Below are 18,383 nucleotides of genomic sequence, written 5' to 3' on the forward strand. Positions count from 1 at the left end.
TCTACAAAGTCAACTGCAATATATTACGTTAAGTTGCTGTAGTTTTTTAATAAAGGCATGATGGTATGATTAATTTTTAATATATTTAACAGGTTAATGTGCATAATAAAATTCAAATAGCAGAATGAAAAGTGGACCAGGCAACATAAAGGAAACTTTTATTGATGTTGTTAATACTACATCTGTTCTGTAAATAAGATATCACTCTTTGCCTCCATCAACCCATTATCTTTTACAATAATTAAAGTCACTTAGGATTTCTAAAGGAAAATAAAAGTTGTTGCTAAGGATTTAAAAGATATTTTTATCAAGGCTAATAAGTGTCATATTATTTATTATGACTTTAATAGAAAAAGTGACATGTTGTACTCTTAGAAATGGACTTATCATAGAAATATTGAAAACTACAGTTTTTTTGGGGGTAGGGGGTTAAAATGATTTTTATTTTCTGCCAGAGCTTTATGTAGAGAAAATGAAACAAATCACCAAGGCAACAAATGGTTTACTTGAGTGGAACTATCTTCAGAGAGAAAGCTATTTATTTATGCAGGTGTATAGTTGCATCTGCTCTCATGGTAGAAGCAACACATCCATTTATTCGTTTTATTCATCTAACAAGTATTTGTTGAATACCTAATATGTACCTGACATATTGGAAGGCATGGGGATACAATGAACAACCTGTTCTCATGGAATTTTTAGTTTCATGGGGAAAACAGTCAATTATAGAAGTAACAGCGATGTGTGATAAGGGGCTAAATATAGAGTGCTGTGGAAATGAGCACAGGGAAACCTAAAGAATCTAGTGGGCTTATTGCAGGGTAGGCAGGGGGTTAGTATCAGGGAAAGGTTTTCTGAGGAAGTGACTATTAAGCTGATATGCAGAATGGAGGGCACAGTGCGGGTGGGAAGAGTGTTTTAGGCAAAGTCCCAGATGTGATAGATTGAGAAAGAGAGAGAAGAGAGAGGATGGCAAATTCAAGAAAAGGAAGGTCAGTGTGCCTGGGATATAAGATGTCCAAGGTGAGTAGCAAGATACAAAGGATGTAGAGATGCAGAAATAGGTAGGGGTCCAGTCATAAATATCAAAAACTTGAGTTATTATTTTAAAGAAAATAGGATTTTCCCTCCATCATTAACACTGGTCCCAAACCCAATTTGCCCTGACTTCTTAGCCTTTTTGTTTCCCTGATTTGAGATATTTCCTTCTATTATCTGCCACATTCCCCTTTGCCCATCCTTATTCCTGTTCAATGAAAATAGTGGTTTTACCTTTCACTAGCTGGATGACCTTGTCTGAACTGTAGTTTTCTCTTCCATAAAATGGTACCTATCTCACAGGGTTGTTTTGAGGATTCAGTGAGATAAAACATACAAAGTACTTGGCATATTACCTTGTAAGGGGTAGGTGTACTGTTTTCTATTGGGGTCCACAGTTTCCCTATCTTTCTATCTTTCCTTGGTGCTCTTTTCATATCTTTTCTTCCATTCACCCCTGTTCTGATACCTGTCATCCCAACCAAATGACTGCAAAGTGGCAAGTCCACTGAACAGAGATTGGACAGGGGGCTTAATGAACCAGGGAAAATCTAATGGGTGACAGAGAAAGGCAGAAATACAGCTAATAATAGGGAAACTTTAATCTGGACTTTTTGTGTAGAAAAGTAGGGAAAAGAACCAATGTGAAGAGATTCTATGACTATATTAGTAACATGGGATTAAGCATTTTAATAGCATAAAACATTTTAGCATATTAATTCCCTTAATATAATAGCTTATCTTAACTTTCCTTTATTAAGTATTTCCATACAGCTGCCAGAGTGATCGACCTAATACACACAAGTCCTATGGCATTAACTCTCAAGGGGAAACCCTGCAATAGCACGCTATTGAACTCAAGATGAGTGGTTGTCCAAATTCTTACCTTAGTGTACAATTTTCCCTTGACCTAGCACCTGAATTCCTCTCCTGTCTTATCTTCCATCACTCTGCCATGTATTTTATGCTCCAGCAATCTTAAAAATGCATGAACCAGTCCATTACTTATGTCTATGCTACCTTCCACTTCCTTCATTAAACTAATTGACACATTGCTTTGCTGGCTCCCTTCTATTCTCTGAAGGTGTCAGCCACGTTCCTGCTTTGGAGATTTCCACGTACTACTCCTCTGTCTAGATGACTCTGTCCACCTGTCTTAATCCTACTTATCTTCCAGGTCTTTGCATGAACTACCTTTCCTAAAATCTCCAGTTAGATTATATACTAGTGGTATACACTCTCAATTATCCCATATTTCTGCCTATCACAATTCATAATTATACACTGATTTGTGTGATTCTTTTTTCAGCGTCTCTCTCTTGACCAGACAAAAGTTCCATGAGGGAAGAGATTACGTCTATTTTTCTCATTTTCTTATGTGTAATGTCTGGGACACTTCCTGGCACATTGAAGGAACTTGATGAATTTAATCAACTCATTGACTCTTCAGACCAAGCCAATGAAGTAAAATCCTCCCCATCTTAAAGATGAGGCCTATTCACACAACTAAGCAGTTTCAGTTTCGTAGTAGGGATTCAAATCCAAGTCCTTGTGACTCTAATATCCGTGCTCCTATCCACTATCATTGACTCCCGGGTGTATCACTTCAAGGTTATTATTTAGTTAAAACATACTCTTGATACTGTATTTTGGATTTTGTTCCTTCCCAACCTAAACATCTACTTATATAATGGTTAATTTAAAATTACTCAGAATTACTTGTAGATTTGTAGTTTTTTGGACACATATCCACAGCCTGTAAAAGTTAACTTTTAGAAATGAAATAAAATTTTATTATATGAATCATATCAGTCATCTTTAATACATCTGTAATAGTCTTTCTGCCAAACCTGGTTACCAGGATGTTATTCACAACATTAGACCTTTTTGGCACTATAAGTAAAAGCCACATGTGCTATGAAAAGCTACGAATTTGAGAGAATTGTCTTTTATAGGATCTTTAGGTAAATCTTATTTTATGAGACAAATGTGGGTTTGCAAAGGAAATAAGTAGAAATATTATTTTGCAAATCAAATAATATTTAAACATATTTATGGTGCTCACAGTTTAAATAAATCACTTAACTCTCTTTATAAGGTACAGAAAATTTCATCACTCCCTTTTATTATTTGCCCATTAGATCATCTGAATGTAGATACGATTTTCTTAAAGCAGATTACCTATGATTATAGCTGCCTGTCCCATCGCGTGTGTCTGTGTTTCACCAAAGGCAATTTGGGAATGTGCGTTGGAGCAAGGTTCAGAAAATAAAGTTATGGACTTGGTTTGTCATTTATTATCTTATTAATCTTAGATAATTCAGTTTACCCTCCCTGAGCCTTGTATTCTCAAATCTGAAATAGGGATAATAATACTGGTTTATCAGTACTTCCTTCACAGGATTCTTGTACAAAATCAAAGGAGTTTATATATTTGAAAATATTAAATACTGTATACATAGGAAGGATGACTATAATTATTGAAAGGAGAAAATCCTAGAGTAAACTGGGATCTTTTATTATGATTAACATTACTTTATGGTGGAGAAAATGAGAGCTGTATCTGTATATGTGTTAGAGCTAATGTTATGCTAATTACAGTGACCAGGCAAATTGGCCTGACATGTCTGAAGACCCTCAGAGAAGTGAGTACTGGACAGTTGGAGAGTAGTTGGCATCTGCCACTGAATTTAGCTTAACGTGGCAGCATAGCGTAATGTTTGAAAGCACAGCCTTTGGAGTCAGTCAGATTCTTGCTGGAGTCTTAGCTCTGCCAGTTATTAGTTCTGTTGTCTGGGCCAAATTACCGAATCAACCTAAATCTCAGTTTCCTTATTTATAAAATGAAATAATAATAAGCACTTCAAAGGGTTGTTGTGAGGATTAAATGCAATACTCATTACCTCTGTGAATATTGACCGAGTGTATAATATGTGCCAGGCAGTATTGTGAGCAGTAGAGATCTAACAGTGAATAAATCGGACAAGTTTCTTGCCCTCGTAGAACTTACATTCTAGGATAAGGAGATTGGTCACTAGTAGGCACACGAATAATAAACATAATTTCAGATAACAATAACTGCTGTAATTTAAAAAGAAGAAAAATAGAATATCTAAAGATGGATGAGTGTAAAAAGAGACGGGGCTACTTTAGATAGAGTGGACAGAGATGTGAAGATTTTGGGGAAGAACATTCCAGATAAAGGGAATAGCTAGTGCAAATATACCCCATAGGGCTTAGTATAGCAGCTGTATATAACAGATAGTCACTAAATAGCTGTGGATGCTTCCGTTCCTCTTTCTCATCTTACTCTTTTTCTTCTTCTTTGATGAATCTGAGATTTATAGATAAATTTCATAGAAGGATCATTAATTTAATCAGTTACCACTTTAGTGGCAAGTTCCTATTATGTAGTCATTGTGATGGGGATTTCCTCTAGCTTTGTAGGAGACCAAATATTTTAACCTTTTCTTCCAGTGTGCATTCAAAATTAGTACCAGATTTGAAATCCTATGAAAATAGCCCTCCCCTCAAATACTGTTCTAATACTCCTACCCACACATATTAATTTCTTTGTATCTAAGTAATTCAGTTCTTCAACTAACCTTTCAGGGGACAATAGATTTTGTGAAAAGTTAGTTTGACCATAAATGAGTATTTCTTAGAATTTAGAATTTTATTTACCCATTAAGTAAATTAAGTCAAAAGTTCTAGGAAAACATCAATTCTCTGGAGCCATCTGAGCATAAATTATTCTCCTACTCTATTCTCTGCTCATTGGATAGTATGCCACTATCTCAAGTATTGTGGTTAGATGAGTGGGAGTTGTTCTATCCCACTATCAATGCCACTCCCCAGTTGTTATGGTTACATAAGTGGGAGTTGATCTTGATTCTTATTTTTTCCTAAATCCCAATCTGTCCCAATTCCTATTCATTCTTCTTACCTTTCCCATCCTCCCAACCCTATACATTTTCTATGCTGCTAACTGGGATCTTTCTTAAAAAATATACATACACATATATGTATTTATATGCATGTGTATACACACGTGTATAATTTGTATGTTGCAATTCTGGTTAAAACCCCTCAGGGGTTCCTGGCCCCCTACTTTTCCATTATTCAAAGTATGGTCTGTTGACCAGTTGCAATGGCATCCCTTCAGAGCTTGTTAGAAATGCAGAATCTCAAGCTCCAGGCTAGGACTACTGCTGAGTCAGAATCTGCATTTTATCAAGATCCCTAGTTGATTTGTATCCCTAGTTGATTTTGCACATTGAGGTTTGAGAAGCACTGGCTTGCAGGATAAAGTTTGCATGGGTCAACCTCACATACATGGCTCTCTATGTTCTGTCTCTTGTCTAACTTTACTACCACCCTTTATTCCTTAGCTTGAACTATAATCAATTATATTTGGTTCCCCAAACAATCTTAATTCTGTTCTCCTGTTTCTATGTACCGGCTTTGCTTTATTCCTAGAATGCCTCTCAACTCTCTAGTCTGGTGCTTGCTTAATAAACTTCTTCTAAACCTTTAAGACTCAGATCAAATGCGGATGTCTTTGTAAATACCTTCCTTGATACTGCCTTATCAGACTGAGCCAGCGATTCTCCATGTCCTCAGAACAATATCTATATCTGTGTAGTAGCTGTCATCTCGTTGCACAATTAGTTTTTACTTATGCCTATCTCGTGCTAGAATGTGAACTCCTTGGAGACAGGGAGGAAGTTCTTAGTCATATTTATAGCCAACCCCATACTATGGTGTTAATAGGTATATTGTTAAGTGTTGATTGATTCTTTAAATTTAACAGACATTTGATAGATATTGCATTGAATAAGTGAATGAATGAATGGATGAGATGCTTCCTTCCTGCAACTTACACACACACACTCACACGTGTATGTGTATACATGCACACACGTATGTATATATACACATAAGTATGTGTGTATAACATGTACTTCGTTATAGATTTATAAAATATATCTTTGTACTCTGATGGATAGACTATTCAGTTGACAGACAGGCAATTGGTGAACTTATCTGTGAATAGTTGCTGGGTTTGACATGACACTTGAAATGTCATTTTAGTATAAGAGAAATGGACTAAAAGAGATAAAAGTCCTCACATGCACCAAAAAAAATGGCAACTGGATCACATCTGTGATAAACCAACCTTAAAGATCATCATTTAAACTTGTAAAATTTAAGTATAAAAATACTTATAAGTCAATACCACATTTTTATTAAACAAAAGCTAAAGCAGTCGGATCAGATCAGGTTTTCAGTTTCAAAAAAGAATGTCAACTCATGTGCATTTTACTTCTCAGAGATTTTATATTATATGATAGTTAACCTTGTTTGGGGAAAATTATTACCTTTATAATATGTGTATAATATATTCACCATAAATGTAATAAAGGTATAGTAAATTTTTTACTACACAGTATATTTTTACTATAAAACATTAAAATTTACGTGAAACCTAAAAGATAGAAAATTTAAAAATAACGTTATTCTCCTAAATCATTAGTTCATGGAAGAATTGAAGAAATAATAGAGGTTTTTTTCTTTTATTTTCCCCAAAGTAGGATGCGTTATGTTGCCCTCAGCTTTCAGAATACAGACTTGTCTAGGAAGGGAATGTGAGTTCACAGCATTCTGCTATTTTTTTTTTTTTGCATTGCTTTGCATTTTAGAGAACGAAGTGTATCAACACCATTGAGTGGTTTTACGGCAAGTAACACAAAAGGAACTTAAAAAACTATTATAATATTATTACTTGGAATTTCTCCAACTAACCACAGATGCAAAAGGGGCCCTGAATGGTGTTATGTTATTCTGTGGTTGAGATCTGAGTTGAAATTTTTAGGTACTTTCAAATATTTCCTTAAAATTCTTCTGCGAGCCCTAGATAGAAATGCCTCAGAATAATCAAATGTATCACTTTCCAGCAATGTAGTCAGCAATAGAGATTCTCCCTGAAGACCACTTACATTTTAAAATAAGAATATCCAGGGTCCAGCCTGGTGGCATAGTGGTTAAGTTTGTGTGCTGTGCTTCAATGGCCTGGGGTTCATGGGTTTGGATCCTGTGCACAGACCTGCACACCGCTCACTAAGCCATGCTGTGGTGGCATCCCACATATGAAAGATAGAGAAGATTGGCACAGATGTTAGCTCAGTGACAATCTTCCTCAGGCGAAGAGAGGAAGATTTGCAACAGATGTTAACTCAAGGCTAATCTTCCTCACCAAAAAAAAAAATAGGAATATCCAAAAGTCAAATTTTAAGATATGAATCATACTATTTATTAGCTGCACTAGCAGAGATTTTGGTTGTTTCATGAAACATAGTTCAAAAAGTGTTAATTTTTTTAAAGACTTACCTCTCCTATATTTTATGTTTTTACCACAAGATATATAATTTATCATGCTATATTTACGATATCCCACAATAAAATAAATTACTTACTTTCAAGTATGGTTTTAATTAGAAAATGTGAAGAGGAGTTCTAGATATTCTTGTTGATAAAATGTATTTGAAAATCATTTGCTAAAGGCATCATAAGTGAAAACATATATTTTTAGCAAAATAAATTCTCCCTTCCTGGTCTTTGTTATGAGTCTCCTAGGATTTCAAGCTACAGTGCTTTCTTGCTAGTCCTTTAAAATAAAACTGTCCTGAATTAATACACATGTAATTTACTCAGCAATCTGAAGTTCTATTTAAATCGAGGACAGGTCTAATAGCTAGCTTTTCCTGGCTGACTGCTTGATGTTGGCTATGGCACCTCATCTAAAAAAGCCTGCACATTCTTTCATTGATTAACATTTGTCCAAAAATATATAGTCGTAGATGTCAGGAAGATAATGCACATTCAAAAATAATATCAGTCGACCCTCCTTTCTTTGTGTTAGGCTTTGCCAGAATTTTAAGTATCTGAGAAAAACTTCTGATGAGAGAACTGTGTACATTTAAATTGATGGCTTTCCATGTGTATTTTTCAGAAAACATTGTCCAATGTATATGCGTTTTTTTGAAACTCAAGAAGATTATATGAACAAATTGATATGAATTGCATATTTAATAGGTTGTAATTATGTATTATCAAAAGCTTAGCTTTTTTAATCCTTTATTCTTTGGAAATATGGTAATTGTCCCCTTTCCCATGTAGTTAATTATAAATTTCAGGAAGAATTAAGTCTGCTAAAACTCTTCACTTTTTTTTTTTCTTTGTCTCTATGGTAGCAGTGAGAATAGAAATGAATTGCTTTGATCTTATTTCTGAATGGCATTTCTTTCCTCAAAGGTTGGACCTTATTTTGCGGACCTGAAATTTTAAATATTTTTCATTAGCTGTTAATTGAAGAGAAGTATTTTTTCCAGATGAATTTAAAAATGTGTCAGGAAGAAAAATGTAGCTTATTTTAGAAATCACAGGCTTTGTTTCCATAAGAGTTTGTAGTTTAAATGATATAATAGATAAGATTGCCAATGAATACTCATTGACTACAGTAGTGGATATTGTCCAAAGTTTTTCTTGCAAGGATAAAAGTACAATTGTAGTGCATTCCTCTTGTCTCATCCTGTTATGTCAGTAGGATGCAGTGACAGCATGCAAATATTAATGTATTTTACAAGACTATGTTTTCTAATGTTGTATTTAGAGGCTTAAATTACTCTATTGTATCTATTGGGACACGCTTACACAAAATGCTAAAATACCATAATATATTCTTTAGAAATATTTACAAACCAATGATTTTAAATATGTCATCCTAGACTGCAGTTAATTCTGGTTCTCATATTTAGTCATCTGAAAACTGCTGCAGTATTTCAGATGTTCTTTCCAACCTAGATTTAAAACTGAGATTTAAAATCCCTCATGTTTGCTAAGCACTTTCTTATACTTTTTCTCATTTAATTTTTGTGGTGATCTTGTCAGATAAATATTATTATTTTATACTCTGGTGAGAACATAGGCTTAGAGGAGCTAAGTGGCATAGGAGAAAAATCCCTGACTAAGAAGAGAAATGTTAATATTTCTATAATTTAATATAATATAAATATATTTATCTTATTACTATTAGAGTATATATTAGATCCTGGGCTAAATATATTACATGTATTGTCTTATATAGTCCTTATAAAAATCCTTTAAATTGGATATTATTCTCTCCGTTTTATGGATGAGAAAACCAAAACTCTTGGAGACTAAGAAACTTATCTAAGGTCACAGATCTAGAAAGTAAAAAATCTGATATTCTAACCAGGTCCAGTGGATTCCTCATGGTATTAAAACACTCCTCTCTACTACCTTTCGTGGTTAAAATGATGATAGAATGAGCTAACAACACGTCAAGTGCCTAGCATCTAATAGGTGCTCAATAAATATCACTTCATTCTACATCTAGAAAGTGCCTTCTGAATCTAAGTCCAGGGGCCATCTCTCTGTTGATGTCATAAAATGTCAAATTATAACATTGGCCTTCGTGTATAATAAATCTTTAAATGTGGACAACCTGAGAATTAAGAGCCTATCTCACTTATCATAGTTAATTAATCCAGGTAGCCAGATTGTTAGAATGTTATTTTAATGTAGAGTGTTTAATCCTCTTATGCACTAGTTAGCCACAGATTGCACCTCTGCTAACATGGGCAAATATCTGCCTAGAGTCGCAAGAAATTGTGGAAAATCGTGAGCATGACTCGTTACCACCATGACTGCCTGCTGAAAAACTCTGATTCTCAACATCCTATGGACAATGGATCAGCAGCCTTTTCATCATTTATAGAGGAGGCAAATGTATGACTCCCCAGCATGGCTTCAGTCTTTGGAAACAAATCAGGCCAACTTATTTTAAACATCTTTGAAACCTGAGAAAACTAAAAGAAGTAAATAGGAAGATAAGCCCAGGAAGGGATGAAGTTGTATCTTGAAGAATTAAGAAGAATTATGTCCAAAATTGAATGAAAAAGGTTAACACTCACTGTATGTTTTGCATCTGTAATTGATACATTGAACAAGCAGGACTCATGGGATATAATAATAGAAGCCACTTTATTTGGGGCTACCCATTGTTTGCTTAAAACTTCTTAGTGCTATTAATCCCTACCCTGCTGTCTACATGAAAACTTAGGCAATCTTATGACTTTCCATGAATTTCCAGTCATTTGCAGGGAATTAAAAGTCCTACAATCACTAAAAATCGTAAATACAGTCTCAAATCAGTAATTAAAATTGTTCAGTTCTAATATTAACGAAAACTCTGAACACTTTTCCAGGCTAAAGACTCTCTCTTCCCTACTATGGGATCTTCAGACAGGACATCTGCTTCGGGAGAAGGGGATACTGTGGGCTTTTCTTTTCTCCTTTCTCCTTTGCTGTTTGGTGGTTGTTCCCTCCAGTTTTGGAACATGAGAGTGAAGTAAAAAGTGGAGAGCACAAAGTTCTTATTAGACTGGATTACTCTTTTTGCTGGGATTTACTTTTTGCACTCTGAGCCTGACATATAATAATAATGATAATAATAACAAAATCAAAGAAAATAGCTAACACTTGCATCATGCTGGTTATGTATAGAAATATTTGTACGCGTTTTACTTGTATTAATTTCTTTAATCTTCATAATTGAGATAAAGAGAGGTTAAGCAACTTGCCCAGGGTCACCTAGCTAGTAATTGGTGGATCTGGGATTTTAACACAGGCAGTGTTGCTTTAAACTCTTTCTCTCATGTACCCTGTTGTGGGTCTTAGGGAGTTTCCCTTTCTGGACCCCTCTGATTAAATTTATAATGTAGATAATGCATTTCTTTAGTCCCAGGTTTTACAGCAGTCTGCTCCACACAGAGGGTTATATTGGCAAACGTCACAATGGCTCCAGGATGGCTCTTTTGTTTTGACAAACTCTGAGAGTGCAGGCTGGCCCAGATGAAACCACCTCTCCTGAGGCAATAACCAATTTGCCAAGTTATCTCACTCATGAAACTTTTAGGTTGAAGTCAGATCCCACTATACTGGCATCCCAAATCTGAGGAAGTTATATCAAGTGCTAGATGTACACCGCCTGAAGTCTCTTTCACTAATTTTAGGTGAAAAGTGAGACTCCTTTCAGCCTCTCTCCAAAGAAATCCCGCTTTTTTGGAAATCTCCAATCACCCACCCTTGTATACCCTCATCGTAGATAAGGGTTCAGAGACCCGAAAGTGGTTATTGGTAATTTCCTTTGAAAGTTATAGCACCTCCTTTGAAAACTCATTTTTATCACATCTTGATGTCTTAAGCAGAACGTCCAATGTATCATTTTGTGGATATATTTCTACCTATATTGTACTTTTGCATCAAAAAAAATTTGATTTTCTCCTTTTTTTAACAACTTACTCTGAAATTACACGTCTTTATGGCAAATAAGGAGATTAATTGGATGAAAACCTTTATTTGCCCAAGTAAAATTATTTATACACGCATGTATACACAAACATATATGTATGTATGTATGCATACATTATATGTCTATATATATACACAATATATCTATATCTGTATATCTGTGAAATCAATGATTTGGAGGCATCCTGGGAGTTGTTTTTTTCAAATTGTTTGAAAATTTCCTTAACTCTTGATGTACTTACTGGAGCATATATTGGACCAGAAATCAGAAACTAATGTTAGTAATAAGAATTAACTCATAAATATCATATCAATGTTTATAATAATTAATAATTTAAATATAATTATTCATTACACTTATAAAGTACTTTACAGCTCACAGTCAATTTGCACACACATTACAACATGTCGTTTTAATTCTGCCATGCAAAAAGCCACTTGTTTTGCCCCTTAGTTTTAATGTATTTCTTCATCTGTCAAACATCTGAGAGTTTAAAGGAAGATAAGAGAGACAACTTAAGAGCTTTTCAAAGACTAAACTCAGAAGAACCTCTTGTGTTTTCTATAGGATCAAGACTGGATCCCTCCAGGTTCATTCCTCGGTAGGACTTATTTGTCACACACCTTGCTGTCCAGTGCATTGTGGAGTAGGGATAGATGAGGGGAAGGCTGAAGTCAGCTCTCTGTGTAGCAAAAAATCATTCTTTTCCCTCAATCCTAGGTTTCTGAGGCCCAGAATTGAGGGGTTTCCTAACCAAGTCTGAGAATACCTTGATTCAGCACTGTCAGATGATGTATGGTGTACCTTTAGCCTGAAAGGCCCTGTTCTCATGCTTTCCCCTCCTAAAAGCTTTACTGGAAAACTGAATTGTCTCCTCCAGGAAGCCCTTATTGATTTAGCCAGGGAGAGTTCAACATTCTTGCCTTTGGCCTCGATTCTTCTGTAAAATTTTCCATAACTCTTGTTCATCCCTTACTCCTGCCACCAAAATGGGTGAGATGGATCTTTTTGATCTGCCCATGTCATTTTATTTATACCTTATCAGCAATATTGCTTTATAATTGCATGTTTATTAGTCTTTTTTCTTAGACTGAGAACTTCTTTAGGCAGAGACTGAATCTTGTTATATCCTTATTCTTAATACAATAGCTGGCACATAATAATTTCTCAATGAATGTTTGTTGACCAAGTAAATGGATGAATGAATGGTCCTAGTATTTAACTTTGTTTTAAATGTAACATGTTGTATCATATCTCCTAAAAAGTTGAGAACTCTTTGAGAGTGAGGCTTATTATTTAAATTTTTATATATCTAAATTTTATATATACTCTCTCTATATACTCTGTATATACTAGCATGGTGACTTACATGTAATGCATGTTTGATAAGTGAATGGGTGGATAAATGAATGAATGAATATGTGTACAGCACTATCATGCAACACTTCTCAACCCAAGAAAAAAAAGACTATGATTATGAGACACATTTTACTGTGAACAGAACAACAGAAGCTTACTCTGCTTTCAAAAGAATATGCTATTTTGAATGAAATAGCATTTAGGTCAAAATTTTATTTGGATGAATCAGTTCTCACCAGTTCTCACACAAACTTGTTCTGAGGATTAAATGACTAAATTTCTATGTAGGCACTTTGTAAACTCCAAAGTACTCTAACAAATATAAGACCCTGATATACAAATAAATTTCCCACTGTTTCTGGGGATGAGATGGGTTGAGAAGAAAATCTTTAAAGTTTTCTCTGTCAAGTGTTTGTCACCGTTCACGTTCTTTATAGTTACGTGTTTATATAATCCATCTGAGGTATAATTGTCCAGCATATTTGGCTCATTTGCTCAGGATATTCTGGAATGAAATATGTCATGATGTTAAAGTCAGAAAAAGACAAGCAAGGAAGATGTGAGACTTGGTGACATCAACCTGTCTAAACAGCATAATATTTTTAACAGACCAAAGTTCAGTCATAGTTTTGTCTCTTAAGAGAGTATTTTTTTCAGGGTTAGTAGTGCAGATCCCCGAATCCTGATCAAGTCACATATTAACAATCTACAGGTGTAAATGTACAAGGTAGGTGGATGAGAGAGAGAAAGGGAAGGGAAAACTCTGTCTTTAGGGAAATTTGTCACCAACTTCTAACTTAGATCCTTGCTTGGAGAGCCGGACTAGCCCTTGAGGGAATTCTAATGTTCCCTCTTGATTTTTGGGTTCAGAGTTAACTTAAACGTAGACTTGGGAGAGTCCTTTTCCCTAGTGTTTGTACTGGTTCTGGTTGGCCTTCTAAGAGCTGAGGGTCTGCCAAATAGTTTGCTATCTTCCAAACTCTCTCGTATCACAATGCCCGCAGTAAACGTCAGAGAGAAAAGATGCTGAGGAACGAGAATGAAAACTTCTAGGAAAAAGACAATTTTAACCCCTTTTGTTCACCTACTGTGGCAGTTCCTTCAACCCATGTTAGATCTTGTCTTCTTTAGAAGTAGAGTGAAGGGATAGGTAAAACCTGAGGTTGGGGTTTTCAATAACCACACTTGAGTGGAAAGGTCTTGTGAGACCATCTGATCCAGCAGTTCTCAACCTTTGCTGTCACTCTAACTCACAGAGGAATAACCATCTCCTATGGTAATTGTACCACAGAATAATAGGGATTCTTAAATGGAGGGTATACCCCATTGGAGGGGACGTATTAAATCTCAAGAGGAATATGAGGTTTGGAAAAGATCCATGAGTGAATTTGACACCTCCTCTCCCCACATTGAATTGTGGATCTAATAAAATCCTCTCATGTTACCCATGATAAAAGTGAGGATTAAAGGGTTAGAATAACTTTCCCAAAATTCCACAGATAGATTAATTGGGAACACTCTACTGAAATCCAAGATCCTAACTTCTATTCCACTCTTGTTTTTTTCTAGTTATACACTCTGGATTAAAAAATAATTTATGTTCTCATGGCATCAATCTTCAGCAGCCTTTTTATGTGTCTTTCCCTGTGTAATCATATTGTTAATCTGCTTGATTAAAAAACTAATGGGGAGGCCTTAGTATCCAACTCATGTAATAATGGAGCTTTCTGTCTTTCTTCACTCTATGCTGTGTATCCAAAGGAGTTTAAACACTCCTTATTTATACCTCCCATCACATTTTATGAGTATTTGTATTCCTCCACCCAAGCACAGCTCACTTATTTGTTGAATTTTGCCTCTTTACCATGTGCTCCATAAAGATATATACTATCTAGATATAAAACAAGCTTATTATTACTACTACTATAATAATTATGAATTGTTACAAAGGAGATATCCCTCACCATTAACATTCTTTGGTATGAATTCTCATAATTAGAAATAATAATAACTGGCATTTTAGTAATGCTTTTAATTTTCAAAAGGCCTAAGCTTACATGTAGATAAATTTTATTTATCTGGCTTAAGCTATTAGAAAAGGGAGATAAAATTGTCCTGTACCTTTGTTTGTTCTCATTGGTAGCATCCTTACAAATTGTCATAGTGATCTGAGGTGAATCTATATCTGTCATCTGATAACATTCCTATGAATTAGGCAAGATCCTAACAGTTTTTTACAGATGTGGCTACTGAGACTTAGAGTATCTCATGGCAACAAGCACACGGTCAAGCTTAGCTTGAAATGGTGGTTGTCTGACACCAGTCCAGTGCACATTATGTACCCTGTTGTACTGTATGTGATATTTTGATTTAAACAAGAAAACTGAGCATTGAGATTGATGATCTAAGTGTATTTTAATGGTGACTTTATCAATAGTCACTCAAACAGCACTTCAGAGTTTAGTGATGACTTTAAAATAGATAAATAAAAGTTGCTCTAAAAAGCTTACAAATCACAAGAAAGAATTCTTAGCACAAGAGCTGAGTTTTATTCCAGTTAAATTAGAAATTTTAGGATCATTGATAAGATGAAATCATATTAGTTGATGATATGTCTTAAGCCCCATTAAACCGATAGAAAATGAAAGATTCTAGAGTAGTTTGTCATAGAAGGAACATGCATGAGCAGCAGAGTCAACCAGGTTCTTGCTGCAGTCCCAACTATGCTGCTTTCTTGTAGGGTAACTTTCAGGCAAATTGCTTACCTTCTTTGAGTCTCAGTTTTCTCTCCTGTAGAATGGGCATAATGATACTTCTATTGTTGTTGTGGCAACTAGTGATAATACAATGGGTCTAGAACAATCCCTAGTGTATTTAATAGCTCAGTAAATCACTGCTGTGGTTTTTATGATTATTATTAATATGTCTATATTATAATTGAGTTACAATAAAATAAATAAAATATAAAAGATGTTTTACTAGAATCACCTTCTCCCCTTTTAGCATTAATTAGTTCTCATTATTAAAGGGATGGAAGAGTATTGTTGGTTAAAGGGAAGCACTTCGTTTTTTCTAAAAAGCCAATTAGAAGTGAATTTATAGCAGTTACAAAAAAGGATAGGTTAGCTAGAGATAAATTTCTTATATAAAAACAAGTGCCTGGCAAATGGCTTAGAATGTCAAATCTCTGTGTTCCTTGTTTCATTTCTTTGCGTCTCAGTTTCTGATGTAACAAGAAAGGCCTCTAAAATTTATCTGTACAACTCTACATTCTGGGGTTCTATGAAGTGCCCTAGAGAGGATCATCACTGCTAGCTCACAGTCTGGAAGGGGAGACAAGTAAACAAGTCTTTCTATACCTTAGCTCAAGTGATCTCACAGGGTACAGCATGTATCAGTGTTGCCTGGGAGTGTGGAGGAGGGGAGACCAGTTCTGCCTCTGGGTTAGGAGGGTTCTTGGAGGGTTCTCCGAGGTTCCTATTAGGACCTAAAAGATAAGCTGCTGAGGAAGCCTGGTGGCAAAAACCTAGTCCTTAGAGCAGTACAAAAAGCAAGGGATAATTTCTTATGCCTTGATAAGAGTAGAAATTGCATACCCAGTTTTCTACAGCCCTGCACCAAAAAATCATTCTCAAAGGCTTCTCCAATACTTGTAAATATGGTAATAAACATATTGATGATAAACATGTCAGCTAGTATATAATGCTGCACATAATATATAGAATATAACATCATTTTTAATTATTTGCAGCAAAACCAAGGCAGATGCCCAGCCCAGAATTGTTCAGTGGAAGCCCCTGGTTGGATGCCTGTCCACCATTGTACCGTAAGTTTGGTTATTTGATTATTCCAAGATTGGCCAGATTGGAGGACAATGATTTTTATATTTTGGAACAATCTTAGTGTAATGGGCTATAATATTCTCTGAAATTCTAGAGTAGAGCAAACCTCTTGAAAGGAGAAAGTATGTCTTTTCAGAAAGTGCTGCTTTATAAGAAATACCTGTGATTAGATTCTATGCCTTTTTTTTGGAGTCAAGATAAATTGCAAAGGATTTATCTAAATAGATTATTGATTAATTAGATTTGAATTGTCATTAAAACGGATATATTTGCACATATATTTTTCCCAATTGCTGCATATTCATCAATACTTGATTTTAGATGCCTTAAAAAAGGATGCTTTTTCTTCTGCCATTGTTGTGTTGACCATTTAATAGTGATGAGTACACAAACTTGCAATTTTCAGATCTTCCTGGTATAATAATAGTCTCTGAATTTGTGTGAAATCTTCCATCAGAGAATTTTCAAGTGCCTTATAAATAAACAGATATTCTGTCATTATTCCTGTGTTACAAATGGGAGACTTAAATGCTAAGAGAATAGAATAGTACATCAGTTGTAAAGTTGGGAATAGATCCCAGCCACACTTACTCTCTTTTCATGAACTCATTCTACTTGACTGTCCTCCAAAGTAAGTGAAGAAAATGGCTGATTTTTATGATATCTTTTATACATACGTTGCCTGATAGAAATGACGATGGTTCCTCTGGGAATTGTGTGTGCTGTAAGTGACAGTTTGCCTGTCACGAAATAATTTGTGAATGATGGGGATAAGAAGTTCACTAGTTACCTTTTGGGCATTCCCCTCATTTGACCCACCTTGCAGGCAATGTAAAGTGGTATGTGGAGCTTCCTAAATATCTGCATGTGTTGTTGAGGTACTGCTGCTGAAAGGTGCAGCTGGACTATCATAGCAAGACTTATGACTGTGTTATAAGCCAATATGCCTGGGGGAACCTACTTTTCACTTGGATTGTATAAGAGAATGAAGCCTCTTTCTTTGTTTTGTGTTTGTTTGTTTGTTTATCTGTGGAAGGAAGAGAAAGTGTGATAACCTTTACTAAAGGAGAGATGATGATGCTAAATTTTGGAGGCATTCCCGTAGTGTGGAGGCAGCCCAGACTTGCCAGAGACTTGGAGAATAAAAATGTCACACTTTTGTGAGCAGATGGTCAGAGGGGAGCGCATGCTTAGGGACTCTGCTGATGCCAGAGAAAGTCTGAGTTTTCATAATTCTGTTTCTTCATCAATCACTCCTTTTATTGTATCTCTGATGATGTTATTTCATAATTACTGATTTATATGTCTATTTCTCCAAGGAGGCCATATGCTCTTCAGGGTCCCAGTATACCTACACATAAGTAAATCCCTGCTACATGGTAGGAGCTCTGTGAGTTCAGGCTTAGTGAATGAATTTTCAACCTGTTGATTTCCTCTTTAGTGGCTTTTAGTAAATTATTTAACAACTCTCACATTTCTTGGTGAAGAGGAATAATTGTACTATTTTACCTTCTTAGGTGGGTGGTTTCCGTTTCTCACCTCTAAGGGTCCTTTTACATTTTTCCTTCACTGTGTACCATTGAATATGTGTTATGAGGAATTTTGTTTTCAAACTAGACAAAATGTAGTAGTTCAATTTAGCTGTGTCAGGTATTATGCCAACTGCTAGAGATACAAAGATAAATAAGATGGTGTTCCTATTTTATCAAACATATCCATGTGTAACACCAATAAGAATTTCTGATTAG

The 18,383-nt window shown here is 35.2% G+C and overlaps 1 protein-coding gene across 10 annotated transcripts in view; it reads left to right on the plus strand.

Moving 5' to 3' along the window:
- DLG2 (discs large MAGUK scaffold protein 2) overlaps positions 1-18,383 on the plus strand; it is a 1,809,506-nt gene that overhangs the window by 373,450 nt on the left and 1,417,673 nt on the right. For all 10 annotated transcript variants that reach the window (XM_044753763.2, XM_070490530.1, XM_070490528.1 and 7 more), the window contains one exon: positions 16,545-16,619. In XM_044753763.2, the coding sequence (XP_044609698.1) occupies positions 16,545-16,619 (75 nt within the window). The remainder of the gene's footprint in view (positions 1-16,544; positions 16,620-18,383) is intronic.

This window comes from Equus asinus, chromosome 20, assembly GCF_041296235.1.
Source record: "Equus asinus isolate D_3611 breed Donkey chromosome 20, EquAss-T2T_v2, whole genome shotgun sequence".
Classification (NCBI taxonomy): domain Eukaryota; kingdom Metazoa; phylum Chordata; class Mammalia; order Perissodactyla; family Equidae; genus Equus; species Equus asinus.